A 21,657-nucleotide genomic window follows, 5' to 3' on the forward strand; every position below is an offset into this window, starting at 1 on the left:
TTGTTTTCCCCCCAAAGGTAAACATTTATTTTGAACATGTAAAAGACTGATTTGCACAGCTCAAAAAACATGTAAACTACAAAATGAGCTGTAAATATTTCCCCAACTACAAAATGTATGTAAATAACTTTCCTACAAGCTCAAAAACATTATGACTGTTTTGCCTCCATACATAAACAATTGTGGATGTTATACCTTATAATGACTGAACAATGTCACACATTATATCACAAGTCCTCTCACCTTTGCCCCGACTGAGAGACTCAAAGAAGTTGTGCCGTGTGAACTGGGGTTCATTCTGACTGGTGCTTCCATTGTGGGAGGGTGAGCCGGCCCCAGTGCTGTCATTTCCGGGGGTCTTCCTCAAAACCAAGTGACTCATGTTAAGTGAATAAAGCCTGATATCTTTTACAGACACCTGCAGCCGTTCACCTTCAGAGTCCTGGCCGGCGACAAAGTTTTGGATTATAATGCTCCCCAAGTGACCAACCAAAAGCTCTGGGTGTCCAGGCTTACGTGGGATGGAGACAACTGGTGATTCAATGCTGATATTCAGAGTAAGCTTCACCAACAATGTGTCTAACGGAGACTCCTCATTTAAAGAAAGATCATCCTCTCCTTCAAATGGGTATGGCAAGCTTTGGCTATGGGTGCGACTTCGCCGCGAGGGCGTCTCGAAGAGGGACACCATGCCGCTGTACTCTGCCGTCTTGGTGACCAACACAGTGGAGACTTTGGTGGCAGCGCTTTTCAACATGGTGCGAAAATTGTCCTCTGCCTCATTGGCAGACAGACTGAGCTCTTTCAGAAACTTAGCTGAGTGGTTGTAGTGCAAAGACGCCATCTGGAGCTGCAGGTAGCATTCTCCTTGGGACTTCTCAAGGAGGTGGAAATTCAGAGCTTCTGAAGTAGAACTTTCTGTGTCCGCAAAAATGGAAACTCCCCCAGGAGTCGAGGAGTTGTCCTCAACATTTCCAATGCTGACCACAAACTGGCTACGGCCCCCTTCCTGAGACAGGTCAACTAACTGCATGGACCCAAGTGATCCATTCATCTCCATCTGACTGCCCATGGAGAAATTCACTTTGGTTCCATTGACACTGGCTGTGGCAATCTTTAAACCTTTCTTCTCTGGGCCCAGGACAGTGCCGGTGGACACAGTTCGAAGCAGGAGCAGGTTGAGACGATGGATCTCCACCGTAACCTCTTTGTTCTGATCGTAGGTGGACTGGTAAGTACCCTCTCTCTCATCCTCTGGCTGTGAAGTCTGCTGGCTCGATGGCGTCCAGGACACCTCCTCTTTGGGGAAAGACTTCTGAAGGAACTTAAGGAGCTCCACTATTGTCTCAGGGTTGAGGATGATGTCCAGATTGTTGACCTGCATGCTTGTCACTTGAAGGGAGCTATCCAAGTGCATTGAGGGGCAGTCAGAGCTGACAAACTGATACTCAAGCTTTATTAGGGCCTCCTCATCTTTGAGAAAGGAGCTGAGGGTAGAGACTCTGTCCCCATGCCCTCCAGGATGTGACTCGAGTCCTTGATGCTTGGGGAACCGTCCTTCCAATAACACAGGAGACGAGAGCTGACTCTCCCTGAGACTTCCCGTGGGTATGTCAAAACTGAGGTGCTTGTGAGAGGCCACCAAAAGGTCAAAATCTGAGCCATAGGTCTGCAATGTGTCGACTAGCAAAAGCCCATGAACAGTCAGAGAGACCTCTGCGTCATAAGGCCTCTTCACAAAATAAGCATTTGTGCCAAATACTTTGAGGACAGATATATAGCGGCCATCGCTTTCCACTCCAAGTTGCATGTAGTTGATGTTGAATTCTGCTAGGAGTAAACGGGATTCCACCAACACCTCCCTTGTGTGCTGCTCCAATGTCATAACACTCTGGGTCAGATTTTTGGCAGATCCTTGAAGCTTCCACGAGCTGTCCTCCCTTTGAAAGATCTTCTCGTGGCGGAGAACGAGAGGGTCTGGCGACCGTCCACTTTGACCTCTATCACCAGTCTTGCCTGTATCTTCAGTCCCATCATTGGGACTACTGAGTCTGGTGAGGCAGCTTCTAAGTGCGGTCATCTTCTCCAGGTTAATGTGAACCTTAAGGTCCGGCAAGGTTCCTGAGAGCACTGCCCCAGGCAGCTGGGGGTCTGAGGTGTAGCGCAGTCTCTGCTCCAGCTGTAGCAAAACGTTAAACTTCTCCACCACGTGGGTGGGGCCCACTTCGCTGTCTTGGAGATGCTTCCAGCTGTCTTTGAAGTGGCCGACCATGATTTGGAGGTCTTTGAAAGTCAAGGAGTATCTCTCATAAAGTTTTCTGCTGTAGGCTTGTGTAGCTTCTGGTGATTTCAAGTGGGGAAGCTCAAGGTTCTTTGTCTGTTCATTCAGAGGAGTGTCTAGTTCGGGAGGTGGTGACTCCGGGGGTGTAGCAAGCGGTGTTCTGTACTCATCATCACTCATCTCCTCACCTTCAGCTTGCACAGCTTTTACACAAGGCTTAGTCTCATCTTTGAAAGGAACACAAAGAATAGAGACAGAATATAGTAAAAGTTAGTATAAAAGGTAGGGGATTAGGAGAAATTATGTCATTCGTTTTATAGTAGCTGAGTAAAAGGTAACTTTACCTTGGGAGTTGGTGAGGAGAATCCGTCCCAAATCAACAATAACGAGCATGGGGTTTCCCGATTTGAAGTCATCGGGGAAAATCACTTGGGGCGCACTGATATCCAGTTTCATGGTCCAGCGTTTACTACTCTCCTGCAACAAATAAGGAACACATCTTCGATATTCTTTTTTGGTAAATAATCTTTGAACTGCTACCAAATCTCTCTTACAATGAACTCTCCTATGAGCAGCTGATCAATGGTTTGTCTGATTTCTGCCTTAGTCTGCATCTTCAGCTTGTTGTACTGCCTCCGTGCAGCTTCAGCAACTCTCAGCTCCAATTCTGACTGGTATCCGAAACCTGGGATCCAAGATGTTTAAGACAATATAATTTACTGACAATTTGTATAATGGGAAATAAATATTATGTTTAGATGTATAAAATTACTTTCACTTTTTAAAAGGAATTAATATTTACCTCTACAACCTGTTCATTTACTTCTTGATAGTATATTAAAGACTGAGAATGTGACATGTCAGTCGTTTTTAAGCGTTTTACTATTTCAGTTAGTAATAATTTTTTCAAGATGTACTGACTATTTCCAAAGTAGTAATAAGAAAGTGTTACCAGAAAGACTGGCAATGGAAAAGTTCTTCAAGCATCCTCTGGATGTGGACCTTTCCCTTCAGACAATTGTTTGAGACTAGCTTTGTTAAAGGACTATAAAAGATAAATGTCATGTGACTGGCTTATAAATCAATAAAAGACCACAGACTAGCTTTAATAAAGTGCTTTACAATTACATTTGATGTGACTCGTTTCTAAATTAATGAAAGTATGTTAACCAGACTTTTTTTGAGCTCTGACCTTTGTGACCTAGCTTGTGAAACCATCATAACGCTTTGGCTCACCTAGCAGGAGGGTCAAGGAAATAGTTCCCATACTGCACCTCGATTTGTCCTAAAGGTGTCATCTATAATTTAATTGGTATTACAATATTTTTTATGTTAGTTATTTTATTTAGGAGGTTACTGGAAATTCAGTTTTTAGTTTTATTTCAAGTCAGTCTAGTTTTGCAATGTTTTGGATAGATGGCTCAGTGTTCTTTCCTTTCTGTTGTTTAATTTAGGTGGGAACTTTCTTTAACCATTCAGGAAGATTAAAAAAAAAGTTAGTTAGAGGAATGGGGGTTTTATGGTCAGGGTGGTTAGATTGACAGGTCAAGTGTGGCAATTTCCCTATTTAAGATAACACATTACAAGATTGGTTTAACAGCTAAGGTATATAAACCTAACCTGATTTTCATATTTTTTGTATGTTTCTGCATTATTACCTAATAATATATATATAATAATCCTATAATTTAGGATTAACAAATACATAATTGATTCATCTGCATGGTTTAGATTTTCATGTAATTGAATATTCGTTAATGTAGTTTCATTCATGAACTCTTTTCTGGTTTCTGGTTGATTGGGACTGTTGATTTAATTATTTTGTCATTTAAGTATTATTGAGTATAATTGGTTATCATAAAATAAAAATGGTGAACCCCCAAATTGTTGTCAAGCCTGGATACATGTTTTTCCACATTAAAAGGCTTTAGGAACTATTGAGCAATTCAATGTACCAGTGTTGTCTCTGTTACACAAAAAGTGGAATCTTAATCTGTTGGAATTCAGCAACCTGTTGCGAAAAGCTCTAACTCAAATCCAAATTGAGGATCCTTCTGCAACCATTATCTTGCGGTGGGTAGAGTTAAGAAAATATTTACCTATTCAGTTCATGTTTAGACCAGGGTATGTGACTTTGGCATCTGTATCTTGGCCAGCTGGACATATCAAGAATACAAGTGCTATATACTCACTGAGATCAGCTGAAGAAATGGTCCTAACAGTTGCTAAGTTATTCTGGAGAATAACTTCTATTAACAAACATGTTCTTTTACAACGAAAGTTGTTCAGCCAAATAAATGCATTCTATAGATAGATTGTAAATCTAATCTAAAAACGCCAGCCCCACCCATGGTTAACTGTATATTGGGTGACCCATGCACCCATAAGTTGAAGTGTAGCATTTCTAATTGACATACCTGAGGTGTGAACCCTTCCCTTATAGAAGAATTCGGTGACTTTCTTGATGGCTTGTGGGTTGTAGATGATATTTAGCGGACTTGTGTTTACCTCAAGCCTCCTCTCAAACGTACACCTTACAGGGTTTCGTTCATAAATCATCTCAAACACAGGCGGTGCCGCAGATTCCAAATTACTTCCTGTCGAACAACATACATATTAATGTTTGAGTTAAACTTCAGTTGCTGACTCTACTCAATCAGGTGTGTCTGCCATTCTGAATATTGAAAGACATATTGGTCTTAAAAACAACTCTTAGCGCCAGGTGGAAAGACATTGAACTCTCCATTAAGATTTATAGATAATGTGCAAAATACATGGATCAAAGTACAATTAAAAATCTGGAATATAATAAGAGAAGAATATAAACAGTATTATAAATTACAAATAATTAAATGGTGTGCTTATGATCCCGGGTTCAAGCCTTATAAAATAGATCATAGGTTTAGATCCTGGATCTCAAAAGGAATAAAAACATTCCATTTCCTTCGAGAAAAGGGACAATTAAATTATAAATAAAACAAACTTTGTTGATCCAATACTGACTTTTTTTTTCCGGTACCTATCAAAATGACTCAAATAAGGGTGCAATCGCTAGATTTAATGAAGACCTTATGACCAAAAAAAAACCCCACACTACAGAATACATTAAAGAAAATTACAAAAAGAAGGTAATCTTTCAAAATCAAATGAGGATTGGCTAGATGTGTGGAAATTCCAGTGGAAATGCACCAACTGTCATGTATGGCAGGAGTTTGGTTGGAAGTGTTTTATGCGTTTCATTATTACACCGAAGCAGAAAGCACATTTTGCTTACGTGATAAAACAAAATTTTTGTGATAGCCTTTCTGGGCAGAGTTTCACAAAGCACGAAAAAGCACAGTGTGGCAGACCATGGGGCGTGGTTAAGCCGCGGCTGCAGACGCCAGCAAGGCTTCCCTCCTCACAACCGCACAGCTGCCCCGGATCGGCCGAATCAGCCGAATCAGCGCCCAAGCGGCGCTGACTGGTCAGATCCGGGGCAGGGAGCTTTCTTAATGTTTGTCTATCTTGCAGAGGGGATCCGCGCACAGGCTCATCAGCCGGCCAGGAGCCACACTGGAATGTCATTCCTCTTGCACCCAACACATTATTCTTTATCATTTATCCTTTTGGCCAGCACGGCTTTTTGTTCAGTGTTTATAATAAAAATGCTCGCCATGTTCGCAACCCACGGCAAGAAAAGACTCCTCCCTCCCTAAACCCGTACATGTGGGCAGAGACTCCCACACATACTTAACACTGATCTGCCCTTGCAATTTTCCACATTATTTTTAGGAAATGTTGACTTTATGGCAAGGCAACCTGATGAATATATGTTTGGTTTGGTTGCTTGTAAAAAATCTCTCACAAAGCGCTGGTTACTTTCTGAACCCCCCACATTACAGGAGTGGATAGTTATAGTAAATAACATTTAAGTTATGGAAAAGATTCTTCTTTCTCTTCATCTTCAGTAAAATGTGTTCATTCAATTCTGGACCAAGTGGGTCAAATATGTAAGGCCCTTACGGCCAAATTTTGTGGCCACATTTCAAAATGTGACATATTTTCACATAATATGAGGGTGCAGAATCAAAGCTTCAAAACAAGGTATCACTTTTGGGAATCAAGCCAATATTTTGGAAGCTATGACTTATTGACTGATGATGTTTTCACGCAGAAGTTCATTTCTTGCTTCTGGTGTTTATTTGTTGTTGTTTCTTTAAACATTGTTTACGGAAGTGCTGTCAGCTCTTCTTCGTATCCTCTGAGGCGGGGTCAGCGCAACAGATTTTTATAACATGAAGAAGACACGGTGTAGTCATTCACGAGTAGATACAATTTATAACCTTATTTTATCTAAACAGTTTCACATTCTGACGCCACATCACTCTGAATATCAAAGGATGATCTTGATCTCCATGTTTGCATTAAAGGGAACCGTAAGATCACTGTTCGTTCGACAGCTTGTTGGTGAGTACTCATCTAATGCTGATGGAGCATGTAGCTTGACATTTAAATATTTAGCTAATATTTAGAATCGGGTCTGGGGTGAGGTCCGTATGGTCACTCCCCGGCTTGCTGTGCCGATCTGGTTGCATTTCGCCTATCTCTGCCAGTGCCAAAACTCATACTGAGTACATACACCACACAATATGCCTGGGCTTGCGGCATGGGTGGGGTGCGAGCTATGTGGGTGGGGAAGCGGCAGGCAGCTGCCATCTTGCCTGCCACTCTCCTGGCCCAGCGTGCTTCTTGTCCGTCCCGAAATTTTTAATCCCACTCATATTAGCTTCAGGGCCCTTTCTACTGCTTGGAGGTGCCACGACATAATACCGACCTTATACACCATAATCAATTGGGATAAGTCGTGAACACTCACTGGTGGACACCTTACACACATGCACACGCACACCACCACACCTGCTTCGAATGCACCCCATCGACCTCTTGGTTGCATTGTTCTCCTTTCCTCCCTCATTTACTGCCATAACTAGGACAGGAAAAGGCCACGTGCCCAATAGTAGTTCCAGTTTTCCTGGACCTAATTAACTGTTTTTCAATACATGATGTCGTCCAATGTTTACGTTTTCGTGTAAATGTTCTTCGGTTCTATGTTTAATTGTCTCACCCGTGGTGTATCTCCCCCTCTTGGAGTAGTGATCAGTTGTTTATAGTCCCAAACATAGTAAATAGTTATCCAAAGAGGGGGATTGGTGGTGGTTCTGTATAACTAAAAACTGTGCTCTTGTCATCTTATAGGTCATCCACAGGACAGTTATTGCAGTTCTTGATGATTTAAGAATTAATAAAGAGTTGCATTGCAGGTTGAGAAGTTGAACTCCACTTGCAGAATAACTCTGTCATAGATGCAATGGCATACAAATACTCTTTGTTGTATGCCCAGCATGCTGACAGCACAGATTAAAAAAATAAGAAATTCAAAAAATTTTAAAAAGAAAACAACTTGAGGTACATAAATCTGCTATGTCATTTTGGACCAAGAATGGCATTTACAATGTTTTTCATGCACAACCAACAGTACAGCGCTGCGAAATGCGCAGGGTTCGGACGTTGTTACATAAACTGCTGTCCCAAAATAAATAATTAAAAATAATAATTCTTAGATTTTGTTTATGTACAGTTTGTACTGTAAGTGAATTATCTCTTGTACAGGTGGCATGGCTATACAGTAATTTAGATAAATATTTTATCGGCAGTTTATGTATGCATTTCTTGTGACAGACCAAATTGGAGTTTAATTTTGATCCATTACATTACATTACATTTAGCACTTTTATCCAAAGCGACTTACAATTGTTCAAACACCGACGGACGCAGCCATCAGGAGCAATTAGGGGTTAAGTGTCTTGCTCAAGGCCACTACAGCATGCTAGCAGGAGGAGCCTGGGATCGAACCAGCAACCTTTAGATCACTAGACCACCAGCTCTACCAAAAAGTTTCATGGAGCGAGCATCCCCAGATAGAATAAAATAGAACTCGAAAGAACATAAGAATCTCACCTGAGTAACTGTTGAACTGCCCGAAGGATTGGTTACTGGCAATAGCAACATCGTCCTATAAATTTGATTGGATAACAAATGTAGATTATTTTATAGACGGCTGCTACTGTGTACAGTAACATAATGCAGTGCAAAGTTTCAAAAACCACGACAAGAAAGTAAATGGTCTAAATATCGCTCACTGTTTTAGGGGACACTAGGACAGGGAAAATGGTGTCCTGGGTGGTCAGGTCTCTTAAAAACAGCCCCCCCAGCTTGACTGACAGCAGCGATGACTCAGAGCGAGGCAGAGACTCAACTATCACCTTCACCCCTGCCAAAGAAGCCAGAATTGTGAAAGAAAATTAAACAATATCAATATACGGCGACAAAATAGTGGTTCTATACCTGAAAATTCCAGCTGAATGACCCCACTTTGGTTGGGCACATCCACCTGCGTGTCCTGCTGGAAGAGTGTTACTCCGCCCTTTTCCAGTAGGAACTCCAGCCGTGCAAACAGGTAGTCTCTCCGGGTGAAGGTGTTAAGGGTCTGAGAATCCTCCAGTGGGTCGAACAAATTCTCTGTATCGGCTTGGCGAAGGCAAAAAGACAAAAAGGTACAGTATGTTGTTAATATTATCGTTGTTAAAGTGGTTGTTTTATGTCCATTGTTGAGCAGATTTTTTTTATTTTAGAATCAGAATCAGAATCAGAAATACTTTAATAATCCCAGGGGGAAATTACTTAAATTTTATTATTTTATTTTGGTATTGGGAATTTCTGAACACAAAGATGTTCCAAAACCTACACCAGTATGGGGAAATGCCTCGGATACAGCCTAAAATGCTGGATCAGGTATTGGCGATTATGCAAGGCTATGCAACCAATCAGATATCCTGTAATTTATTACGTGATGATTAGGGTTGGGTCCCAAGACTGGGTATTAAATGGGCCCCAGGGCTAAATTATTAAAGACCGTAGTATTGATAAGCTCCAACGTTAGCCGTATGGTTAACGGCATTGGAGAAATTAAGAAAATGTATTTTCTATATATCGAGGCTATATGACCCATTTCTAACTTGCAATAAGATTAAGATGTTCATCTAAGATGCATTTTTGCTATCATGAGATGAGACATTTCTCCTCTCTCTCCCACTCCACCGCCGGAGATATGGAGATATGCAGGGAGCTCTTTCTGCCTGCCTCACACACTCACGAGGAGAGAATTAAATGCTCAAAAGTCTGGTTAAATTTCACTTCGACCATGCTCGTTGCCACCAGTGCTACCAGTCTTTTGAATGTAAGGCAGAAACACAAGCAATCTTTCATAACATTTAGCAAAAGTGCATCACATACACATGGAGAAATGCACAGTTTTCGCCTGCCATAATAATCCTATAAACTTTACATTAAATGTAATTGAATTAAACATCAAATCCAATCAGAAAACAAACATTAGAAACTATGATTTTTTCTATTGGTTGTTTTCTGGTGCCGATTTAAGAGTTTAATTAGCTTTTAAATCGCTGTTGCACTACTGTTTTATATTGTTACTGTACTATTTAAAAAGATTCAAGAGGTTTATTCGTCACATACATTACATACTTCCATACATATGCAGTGAAATGTCAATGCAACGCTTATACGTATGGAAGTATGTACAGTATACGTCTGTATAAGTAAGTATATACAGTGGTACTTTGATTTACAAGTTTAATTCGTTCCGTGACAGAACTCGTTATTCAATCTGCTCGTATAGCAAATCAATTTTCCCCATTAAAATTAATTGAAATGCCATTAATCCGTTCCAGCCCCCAAAAAACCACCCCAATTTTTTTCTGTTACGTGTTTTTAAATAAGACAAATGTATTTAATAAATAACAAATATTGTATAAAAACATAATAAAACATAATAAAAGAGAACGTTTTTGCCTTCTCGCAGATGATACCCCCCGTCACGCTCTCCTGCGAGCTGCTTCTCCGTCAACCACACCAACAGCAGATTCTCCATCTTTTCATGAACAGCGGTCCGCAGCTTAAGACATTATTTTAACGCCCTTGGCTGGTGTAATACCCTTTATTGTCTCCTTCTGTTTCAGTATGGTACATATCGTAGAAGTACTACGCTCGTACTGCCTCGTCAATTCCATCACACGCACACCTCGCTCACGTTTTTCTATTATTTTGCGCTTTAAGTCAATGGACATCATCCGCTTCCTCTTCTGAGCACTTGAGAAGGAGTGAGATGCAGGATGCTGGCCGCATTCACTCGCCAAGCCAACCAGCGGCGGTACCTGAAGCTCGCTCCTTGTAACTCAAATTTTTGCTCGCAAATCAATACAGAAAATTTGACGGAACGACGGCTCGTAACTCGGAAAACTTGTATGTTAGTGCGCTCGTAACTCAAGGTACCACTGTATAAGTATATATGTATAAAGGTATAAAAATGTGAATGTCTTATTTTACTAAATTGTGGCTGCACTTTAACAGTTTTTAAAGGAATTGTTATTTATTCCTTTATTTATTATTGTTAATTTTCAGTTATGACTGACTGTCAAACTAGATAGTAAAAGAAAGTTCTACAGCATTCATTCTCTGTATGTATTTGTTCATGTTTTACAAAGGGTTTAACCTGAGCCAGGCCATACAATGAAAGCAATCATATTACATCCATACAGGGTAAGTAGTATACAGCTGTTAAAAAAAATATATATATATATATGTTTTTTTTTTTATGCACTGGTATTGGATCGGTAACAACCAATACGCAAGTTCAGGTATCAGTAAGAAAAAAATGGTATCGGAACATCTTTAGTATGGTTGCAGCGGTACACGGTATATTATGGAACCGTTTGGTTCCGTTTGGTTCAATAATATACGGTTCAATACGCACACGTGAACTGCTGTATTAGGGTATTACGGTAGAAGTCCACTGGACACATTGGAGCACCGTACGGCAGTGGTGCGCTGTAAGTGCTGTTGGAGCTCCACCGGCCACGTCAGTCGCAATGTCCTTGCGGCATTTCTCTATTTTTGTGTGAGGGGTCTATTTTATTTATTTATTCATTCATTTTAACAGAGCAGGCCTATTTAATAGAAACGTGACGTAAAACTACATAGAAATGTTTTTGAAAAGAGTGCAATCAATCAAGGCGTCCCATGGGAAAATAACCCCTGGGATGGCCGTGTCACTCTTTATTACGGACAGACTCTTCAGACACTCACTTTCACTCGCACCACGTCGTTCATGGTGATCCGGTTCTTTTGAACGGCTCTTTTGTAGGAATGAAGGGAACCGAGTCTCGCTGGGTGATGAGACGTTGTTTTGTTGTCAAGTTTTACAGTTTTATGTTGTGTTGTTTGTTTAAGTTGCCATCTCCTGCCTCCGGAAAATGTTTCTCCCTCTTTATAAGAGATAGCCTATGCTCCTCCCTCTCCGGAAGGTGCCCTGGCTGAAAAGGAGCGCACTCACCGTCAAGTCAAGTTCACAAAGTGAAGGCACAAATGCACTGGTCTGACTGTGAGGTTTTATTTCAGTTATTTTACTATTATTATTTGTGTGAAAAATACTGTTTATACTTGTTCTAAACAAAAATAACTAACTATAGTCCTGGTTTTATACATTTTTTTTATTGTGAAATGTTTTTTTTAAATAGTATATATCAATAAATAGATAAGTATTTTACGGAAATAAATATCCTGGACACCTCAAATCAGATGAACTTATGCAAATTTTAACAACCCACTGATGGACTTGAACCCCTGTCTCCCCGCTCCCCCCACAGTCATCCACACAGAGCGTTACACTAGTTATTTGTGGTAAACATTTCTTCTACAAATGCTGCGCGGTGCACACACATGAAGCGAGCCTGCTGTTAATTAAGGGCAAAAGCCACACATCAGAAGCTGAAATTATTCTTCTGAATGTGTCGGAACAATCAGCAGGGAGACTGAACATTTAGTTTTGTTGAAATTTGTTTAAAATTAAAAGCCCTCCAGCATTTCAAACATGGGTCCAGCCATATAGGTTTTAAGATAAGATTAATAGCTCCCGAATGGAGTCCCCCCCCCCCCAACCAACCAATGAAAAACTTGGTCGACTAAAGACTCTTCTTGTCGACTTAAGTTTGGTTGATTATTTAGGGGCACTCTACTTGGGGTCTCAAATTAAGGCCCTAATGGCTCAAGTGCAAGAGCAAAGATCACTGGGGACAGCAGAGTCCCCTTCTCTCATCCCTCGGCAGGGCTGAAATTAAGGGCAGAGAAGACCATTAGTGACTACGACAGCCACTGGATCTCTGTATATAATATATATCTGTATATAAGGGAAAGCCAGTCAATAAAGACTTTGCCAAGCCCAAACTAACTTCTAATGTTAAAAATAATCTAATGCAATACAATACAATGCAATACATTGGTGGCAGAAAATAATTCAAAACCTGGTAGGTGTTTCAATGAGATCAGAATGTATGTTTTTCTTCCTGAGTTGTAATATTTATGTGGGAGTGCAGACATTTGTAAGTTATCTTGTTATTGAAAACAGAGATTATTTTAAATGGCTTTTCAGCATCAGGGGGAAAGTGCAGCTGTGAGAATGTTGTTGTCCTGGAAATTGGCCTGTAGCTTTAGGCTCTTTACTCTTTTTGAGGATGAGGAAGATAAGGTGCACAATTACTACATTATTTTTTGATAATGGGTGTGCTGGTTAACGGACCCCCACCCTTGCGGTCTCTTATTGCGGGTATTGTGCTTATAGACTCCCTCTATTTAATATAGCTGGACAATAGTTGACCTGCTAGCATAGTATCCCTGCCATCATTGCAGCTATTAGCCTTGAGGCTAGGCTCAGGTTTATTCCTCGTATGGCGTTTTGTTGTTGCCTCTTTGTTCAGCTGAAATATTGGGCCTCAATCACAAATATGTACAATATGTAGAAGCATTCTTTCTTTGTGCACAAAAAAGCCAGAAGTGCAAAATCACCATTGAATTCAAGACGCTTTCTTCTTACCCACATGCATATGTTGATTAATCTGAACCATTATTGACAGCCAAATGCTCAAAAAATCGAATTAGCATAAACCTCCCCTCAATTTCTCTATAAGGAAGTTCCTGGTACTGCTCAGAGATAGACAAAGCGGAGTAGCTGGGTCCCCTTAGACCAGGGGTCACCAACACGTTGCCCGCGGGCACCAGGTCGCCCCCAAGGACCACATGAGTCACCCAAAATATAATATATAAATATATATATAAATATAATATAATATAAAAATAGCACAACTCACTAGTGAGCTGCGTCTAAAATTCAATTTTATTCTGTTGTGATTCTTTTTTAATCAGACTTGCATTTATATAGATTTTAAAATTAAAATATCTTAAAAATATGTTCATTATACATTTTTTTATTTAAGTTTAGGTGAACTCTGACCTACTCTAGTTCAAAGGTCAGTATTGTGCGCACGACAAAACCAGTGGTCGTGGAGAGTAAGCTAGCGGGCGCAGCGAAGATGAGCGCTGAATGCAGTTTCTTACCCCCCAAAAAATGGCAGGAAAAAAGTAAGAAAACTCATCACTTTCACAGCGAATGGGAGGAGGAGTTTTTTTTTATGACAGTGAAACCTGCGCATGTCTCATTTGCGGGGCGACTGTGGTGACGGCGAAGCGACACAATGTGGAGAGACACTTCACTACTATCACAAAAGCTACCATGCTAACTACCGACCGGGAAGCGCACGACGGGCAGAAAAAGCCCGTGAGCTAAAGGCAGCTTAGGTAAGCAACAGTCTTTTTTCACGAAACCAGCGAAAAAGTCACAAAAAGCAACCGAAGCCTCGTTTAGAGCTACACATTTTCTGATAAAGAAGAAGAAGGCATTTTCTGACGGAGAAGTTGTCAAAGAAGCAATGATTATAATTGCTAACCCTGTACTTAAAGACGAGAAAAATGGAACCGATCTAATCTCCACTCTCTCCGACGTCCAACTGGGGGCATCTACGATGGCTAGACAGGTGTCAGCTATGTCTGGTAACTTGGCCGATCAGCTGGACCGGGATCTGGCGAGCTGCAGGTGGTTTAGCATCCAGTGCGACGAGTCCGTGGACAGCAGCAGTACAGTCCAGCTGTTGATTTTTATCCGGATGGTGTTTGAAGATTTCTCCACAAGATAAGAACTCCTGACACTACTGCCCTTAAAGACAACCACGAGGGGAGTTAACATTTATAAAACAGTAGAGGAGTTTTTCGTGCAGAAAAAGGTACCAATGGAAAAGCTGGTAGCGGTGACTATAGACTCCTGCTATGATCGGCCGACATACAGGTTTCATTGTTCACTGTAAAGGTGACCCAGACTTCCCCCAATTTCTGCATTATCACTGCGTCATTTACCAGCAGGAGTTATGGGCAAAAGTGATCAGCTTTGAGCATGTGATGACTCCCATTGTGAATATCAGCACATGATTTTCAAGGTGCTACCTGCTGCTACACACCGAAATCCGATGGCTCAGCAGAGGAGTTTTACTTTGTTTTTTGTCACTTTTGGGTGAAATCAAAGAGTTCATGCAGTCCCGAGGCGAAGACGTCTTACTGCTAGAGGACACAGAGTGGACACTTGACCTTGCATTTTTGATGGACATTACTGGGAAACTAAACCACTTGAACTGCGAGCTGCAAGGCAAAGATAAGACTGTTGCTGATATAAGTGCTTTTAATTTATTTAAAGCCAAGATGAACATTTTCACATTTGATTTACAGAGAAAAAAGGTGGTGCACTCTCTCTCTGTGCAGTCGGTGCTGAAAGACAATGCTTCTGCACCGGAGACATTTGAAAACGTTGCAGAAAAGTACTGTGAAGTCAACAGACTTGGGCAAGAGTTTGAGAATCGGTTTTGTGGCCTTGATCAGCTTGAGCCATGTGTGTCATTCATTTCCAATCCTTTCATGAATGTGGACACAACATGCTTTGCTGAGAAACTTAGTGCAACGTTCAACTTGGATGCTGGACAGGTGGAGATTGAAATCATAACATTGCAAAATGACCTGCACCTCAAAGCCCACCAGGCTGCACCAAACTTTTGGTGCCTTGTTGACACAGAGAAGTACAGTGGTTTATGCACAGCAGCTATGAAGGTTGCCAGCCTGTTTGGTTCAACCTATCTCTGTGAATCAGCGTTTTCTGACATGAACTACATCAAGAACAAACACAGAACACGCTTCACTGATGCACATCTGAAAGACTCACTCACATTTGCAGTGTCAAGTTACACACCAGATTACAGTACACTGCAATGCCAGTCTTCCCACTAACAAGGAAACAGATACCAGATGCAACATGGCAGTCCAATGGCAAATTTGAATTAAAATATTGAAGAATTGTGTTCAATTTAAAAGTATGTTCATGACATGTAAGTTATAATTTTGTTAAAAATCCTGCAGGTTTGGTCATTAGTTCAAAATGTGACAAGATTTATATAAAAATATGTAAGTTGATTTTTCTTTAACATTACATAATTGATAACTTTTTGAAACATGGAGCAACATAGTTCATGGTTTGTTAGTGGCAAGTGAAAATGGGACATTTTTCCTATGAAATATAGTGATGTAAGTGATCATCTGAAAATTTAACAATTACTGAGATTAATAAAGTTTTGAATATTGATATGTTTCCCACCTTGTCATTGTTGATAATTGTGAGAAATCATTAACGTGATCAGTGTCTTCATATAGATGAGTATCATTAATCATTATTGATAATGTATAATTAAAGGCAAACTGAGCAAATTTGTTATTTCAGAAGAGCGTATCAAACTGGTAGCCCTTCGTATGACTCAGTACCCATGAAGTATCTCTCAGTTTCAAAAGGGTTGGTGACCCCTGCCTTAGACTCACTCTTTTTTTTTTTTTTTTTTTTAATGGATTGATAAAAGTTTATTTTTCTATGTATAAATTGAATGAAGACTATTTGGTGCTTGTAGCCATGAAGCCGAGGGTGCTAGGACTTGAACATAGGTTGGGCGTGGTTGGTCTGGTGATTGAGTTGCAGCTCCAGGTTACATATATAATAATAGAATACAAATATAAATAATTAATAATAAAAGAAGGGCTTCTCAGTGGAAAGTGGGTGATGGCTCTCCGGCTTCATCAAGTGTTGCAGTTAGACATTTTTTGTCAGCATACAGTAGGTTCCAAAGGAGAGAATATCAGTGTGGCAGACGAGGGGGCGTGGTTGAGCCACGGTCTGCAGGTGACGGGGCTGGCTCTACCCCCGTAGTGCCACACCTTTATCCGGTCTGCCCAATTAGCCTCTTTAGCGCTGATTGGTTGGACCCGGCTGGGAGAGTCTTCATATATGTTGTTTTGTCTTTCAGTGGGGAGCTGAGGTGCATGACGCGAAAACGCTGGCAGTCCGCAGCTCGTCCACGCAAAACAAACTCTGTTAATCCCTTTTAGTCTATCTTCCTGTTGTGCCAATAAGCCTTGTTACCATTATGAATAAAATCCTCGCCATGTCAGCCCTCCACTGCCCGAACGACTTCGTCTCCCTCCCTAAACCCATACGTGTGGGTAGAGACTCCACCAAGTCTGGTGGACACCTCTCCTGAGTGTGTGTGGGGATGGAGGTTTTACCTGTTGCTCGTTAGAACAACCAACGAGCAACAGGTATGCAGCCACTCTGATCCTGGGCCCCAATTACCTAGACCCAGGGCAGGTGTGGCTGCTCAAACCACACAATCCCCACACCACAGTCAGTCAAGCGCATTTGGAAACCAAACCAGGATGAAAACAGCACAAAGAAAAGGAACTGTGACATTTCTGCTTTAAACAGTCTCACTTAAATTTCAGCTGCCTCAGCTTTTACCCCTCAACCCCAGTCTGAAGTAACTGACTCACCTAGGATGTCCCATGACGCTGGGCCTGGTAGGAGCTCCTCTGGGCCCCCATCCAAGTTCTGTGTATCCCCATACCAGCCTCCCCAGCCGGGAAACCAAGACTGCAGGTACTGGATCATCCCAGAGCTTCCACTCTTGGGTATACCACTTGTAGGGGAACAGGTGGGAGTTTCACTGATTGGCTCTCGCACATTCTGGGGAGGGGATCAAAAACCTGCGCTGTTAAGTTAATTCTGCAAGAGGCCAAACTTTAGGAACCGTGCATGTATGGTAGTTTAAATAAGTGTATGAACGGCATGTGAAAACTTCCCATAATTTGTGTATAATATACACAAATTATGGAAAGTTTTCACAACCCATTCATCCCAAAAAATTATTTGATGATCTATAACCATCTCTGGCTGAACTCTGATTATTGTAAAAGCTTCACGCAACTGTCATTTGCCATCTTTCATATGGTAAGCATTCAACCAGAAATGGTAACTGCTCCAACAGAGATGGTATGTGTTCAACCACTATTGGTAAGTGTAGGCTCCTGTGTTTTTTTTATTATTATCATTTTAATGAGAGATTCTAGGAGGAGATCTGTATCGCTTAACCAATGCCAATATATGAATAAGCTTTACTAGCCTCCGCAATCTCTTCCTGCTTGCGGAAGCGGTCATGGACAATCTCCCGCAGAATCTGAAGCTCCTCCACAGTCTGCTCATCCTCCACTCTCTCCAACTGACACTGGTGGAATGGGATGGAAGCAAGAATGTGTTATTGAAAAGCTGCAAAGATTACATGCTCCCCTTAAAATGTGTATGTAACACAAAGGCTTTTTTTTTTTTTTTAATTCAGTCTGTAATAACTCTGGATTTGATGTGTGCAGTTTGTGTAACATCCGGCACCTCTTCATGTGAACCTAGGGTCACTTCCTTGAGCTTCTGGAAGTATAGGTCCGTGTACAGCCTGACGTCCCGAGCCCGCTGTAAGGCAAAACCCCAACTTCTCCTGCATCGCTGCTCCCGGATTTCGTTTAGGTTGGCCTGAATGGCAAATATCCACCACTGTCGGCAGCTAAGGACACATCCAAACACAGGTAAATTAGAAATCTTGAAAAGTCTCTCTCTCTCCCTCCCTCCCTCAGCTTATGATTGTTTGAAAGAAATTTCTGGGAAAAAAAAAATGCCCTGCAAAGGCTGCTTTTCGTTCCACCTTTACCCCGCAAATTATAAGAGACGTGTCACAGTGGTGCCCAACCCACTCCCCACTACCACAAACATTTTATTCAGGTAATTTTTCATCCAGAAGCATCCCAAACTGCTTCCTCGCTGTTGTCTCTTCTGCTTCTAGCCTTGTCATGTGCTAAATATTGGTCACAGACCACAGTGACCGGAAATAAATTGTAACGAAGAGCTTAAAGAGCCCTGGGCCCGTGTTTATCAAACGTATCCTAGGAATCACGCTTAAGGTTTGACACGGAAAAAAAATTAACTACTTGCCCTTTTCACGACAATCCAAGACGTCATAAACATTTGGATCCAAACCTGATTGGACATGGGAAATTTGTCCTGAGATCCAAAAATTTATATTGATTTTAAAATGCAGTTTTTCTAGCCTGTCAATGTGGGCTGAAATGGAGAAGACTCAGAATAATAGAAAGATTGAAACAAATATCAAGAGTTGTGCACCTTTTTACATTAAATGAAATGACTTTTTTTTTTTCCAGGCCAACTACCCACACAAGGGTCAATTCTTGCAGTCTTGCAGACAAATAATCAACTATTTTGACTCGTCCAATGACAGACAGTGATTGAATGGATTTTACATGGTGTCATCGCTTCTCATACAAGATCAATCTGATAAATGATTCCATCTATATCCAAATGATCTTTAAATAAGCATATGAATTAAGCAAATTTAAGAATTAAGTATGTGAGTAGTGAGTGGAGACCCAACATGGCGGCGCCCTACTACACTAACTAACACACCGGCAGCTCCACCTCAGAAAAGATAAAATAAAGCGAATTGCAAATGATATCTATATATATATATATATATATATATAAATATAAAAAAGGGAACACTGCACGAAACCAAAGTGGAGGACCTTGAGGATTATATCGGTTTTTTTTTTTATAACGAATATGTGATGGAAGACGACTAGGGCCGCGAAAAGGAAGAAGACCGACTCAGCAACGGACACAGACAATCTCATACCGGGTGCTGGAGAGTTGAGTGTCTTGGATGAGATTAACAAGAAGCTGGACATGCTTGGTCCACTTCTCCAAGACATTACCGAGATCTAAGCCAGCCTTGATTTCCTGCACCGCACGGTCGGCGAGATGCAAAAGGACAATGCGGATCCAAAAACCTCCAAAGCGTCTCACAGTGGAGACGGAAGTTGTAAAAAAATAAAATAAAATAATGAAAGAGACTTTCCTGGATATACAATCCAGAATTATGCGGGAAAACTTCATCTTTTCTGGGATCCCAGAGAACAACACCGAGTCCCCAGAAAATATGGTGAAAGATTTTCTCCACACAGCCCTGAAACTCCCGACGGACAACGTGAAGCAGATCACCTTCCACCGGGTTCCTCGACTGGGACACCACGTGGGGAACCGTCCCCGTTCCATCATTGCCAAGTTTGAACACTTCAAGCACAAGAAGCTGGTTAAAAGCAAAGGACAGGAGCTGAAAGGAACCATGCTGCGTATGAATGATCAATTCCCCCGGGAGATCAACGGCCGACGGAAGGTGTTGCTTCTTGTCCTGAAGGAGAACCGGCAGAAGGGTATCGATGGTTGTTGATAAACTACTGTATATAGATGGTCAGCTATACCGAGACTCCTCCACCACACCCTGGTTATTTGGATCATTATGTATGTATTCTTGTAATTCTGGTTATTATATACTGCAAAATGTAGAAATAGGTATGCTATGTCAGGATTTAAAACATCGCTCATTGTCATCTCACCCTCCTAATTCCCCCTCCCTACTTCTCTCATCGTCTCATCTCCCTAATCCCTCTCTCCTCACTTCTCCTATCACTCTCACTCTATTATGTCTCTCACTTTATGTATGTCTAATCCGGCAATGCTCTGTGTTTATCTTTGTCTACTTGTCACTTGCTTGTGTAGTTATGTATCCCTACAAACTTCCTGCAATGCTATGACAGTGAAAAGGAATGTAAAGGAGGAAATCCCAGACTTCTCTATGGGAAAGCATGGGAATGGTAGTATAGCTATTGCCTTGGATGCACTGTGCCATCACCCCCTAACTAACTTTAATGACACCAATTAAGTTTGTTAGTTTGAATGTGAGAGGCTTGGGCTCACCTGCTAAACGTAGCAAAATCCTAACTCACCTCACCAAGAGGAACCCCAGCTTCTGTCTACTGCAAGAAACCCACCTCACTGCATCTGAGCACCTTAAACTCAAAGCTAAATGGGTTCATCAGATGTTTTCAACAATATACAACTCAAAAAAAAGAGGTCTCTATATTGATCAATAAAAGTATCCCATATCAAAATACAACCACAATATCGGACCCAGAAGGGCGTTACATAATGATTAATGTGATTTTAGGTAACATCAAATTAACCATAGCTAATATTTATGGCCCCAATGGGGATGACCCAAATTTCTTTCACAATATATGTTTCACATTCAAATCTCTTAAAATCCTCTGAATCAATTATCATATTGGGAGGAGACTTTAACACAGTACTGGATCCAAGTTTAGACCGTTCTCAAACCAGAAACTTTCAGAAATCCTGGCATTCGTTGGACACAGTGATCTTGCTCTTGTGGATTATTGGCGATCAAATAATCCACATTCTAGAGATTACACATATTATTCATCACCCCACCAAAGTTTCTCTAGAAATAACCTTTTCTTGATAAGTAACCCCGCACATTTCAAAATCACAAATCCTGAAATCCACCCTCTTGTAATTTCCGATCACGGGCTGATTAGTTTCAACCTGATAAATGAAACAAACCGGAACCCTCCCGGCAGGTGGCGGTTTAACACCTCCCATTTGCCAGATAAAGAATTTAACCATTTCTTCTCCAGAGAATGGACTTCATCAATGAACTGAATGACTCCCCAGAAATATCACAATCCTTACTTTGGGAAACAGCTAAGGCAGTTCTAAGAGGTAGTATTATTTCATTCTCCACTCACAAGAAAAAAAAGGACAAGAATGCCAAAATAAACTCCAACAGCGACTAAAGGAGTTGCACTCCCAACAAGCCCACTCATCCACAGAGCAAATCCTAAATGAGATCCAGACAATTACATCTCAACTTGATACTATCATCCATCAAAAGACAATTCCTTATGCAACGAACAAGAGCGAATTATTTTGAATTCAATGACAAATCAGGGAAAATTCTTGCCAATAAATTGAAACGCGATAGAGAAAAAACACTTATTACAGCAATCAAAGATCCACAGGGTAGAATAACACACCTGTTGATGTCCCCGCAAGACATCAATAACATATTTCGAGACTTTTATAA

At 41.1% G+C, this 21,657-nt stretch overlaps 1 protein-coding gene across 1 annotated transcript in view; it reads right to left on the bottom strand.

The window, feature by feature from the left end:
* The window catches only part of vps13d (vacuolar protein sorting 13 homolog D), a gene marked incomplete at its 5' end in the record, with an annotated part of 162,155 nt that overhangs the window by 117,323 nt on the left and 23,175 nt on the right, over positions 1-21,657 (bottom strand). The window contains 10 exons of the mRNA XM_080015368.1: positions 244-2,508; positions 2,626-2,758; positions 2,836-2,966; positions 4,699-4,878; positions 8,282-8,336; positions 8,464-8,594; positions 8,669-8,851; positions 17,144-17,336; positions 17,773-17,874; positions 18,036-18,204. Of these exons, the coding sequence (XP_079871494.1) occupies positions 244-2,508; positions 2,626-2,758; positions 2,836-2,966; positions 4,699-4,878; positions 8,282-8,336; positions 8,464-8,594; positions 8,669-8,851; positions 17,144-17,336; positions 17,773-17,874; positions 18,036-18,204 (3,542 nt within the window). The remainder of the gene's footprint in view (positions 1-243; positions 2,509-2,625; positions 2,759-2,835; positions 2,967-4,698; positions 4,879-8,281; positions 8,337-8,463; positions 8,595-8,668; positions 8,852-17,143; positions 17,337-17,772; positions 17,875-18,035; positions 18,205-21,657) is intronic.

This window comes from Zeus faber, assembly GCF_960531495.2.
Source record: "Zeus faber genome assembly, chromosome: 15".
In the NCBI taxonomy this organism is placed as follows: domain Eukaryota; kingdom Metazoa; phylum Chordata; class Actinopteri; order Zeiformes; family Zeidae; genus Zeus; species Zeus faber.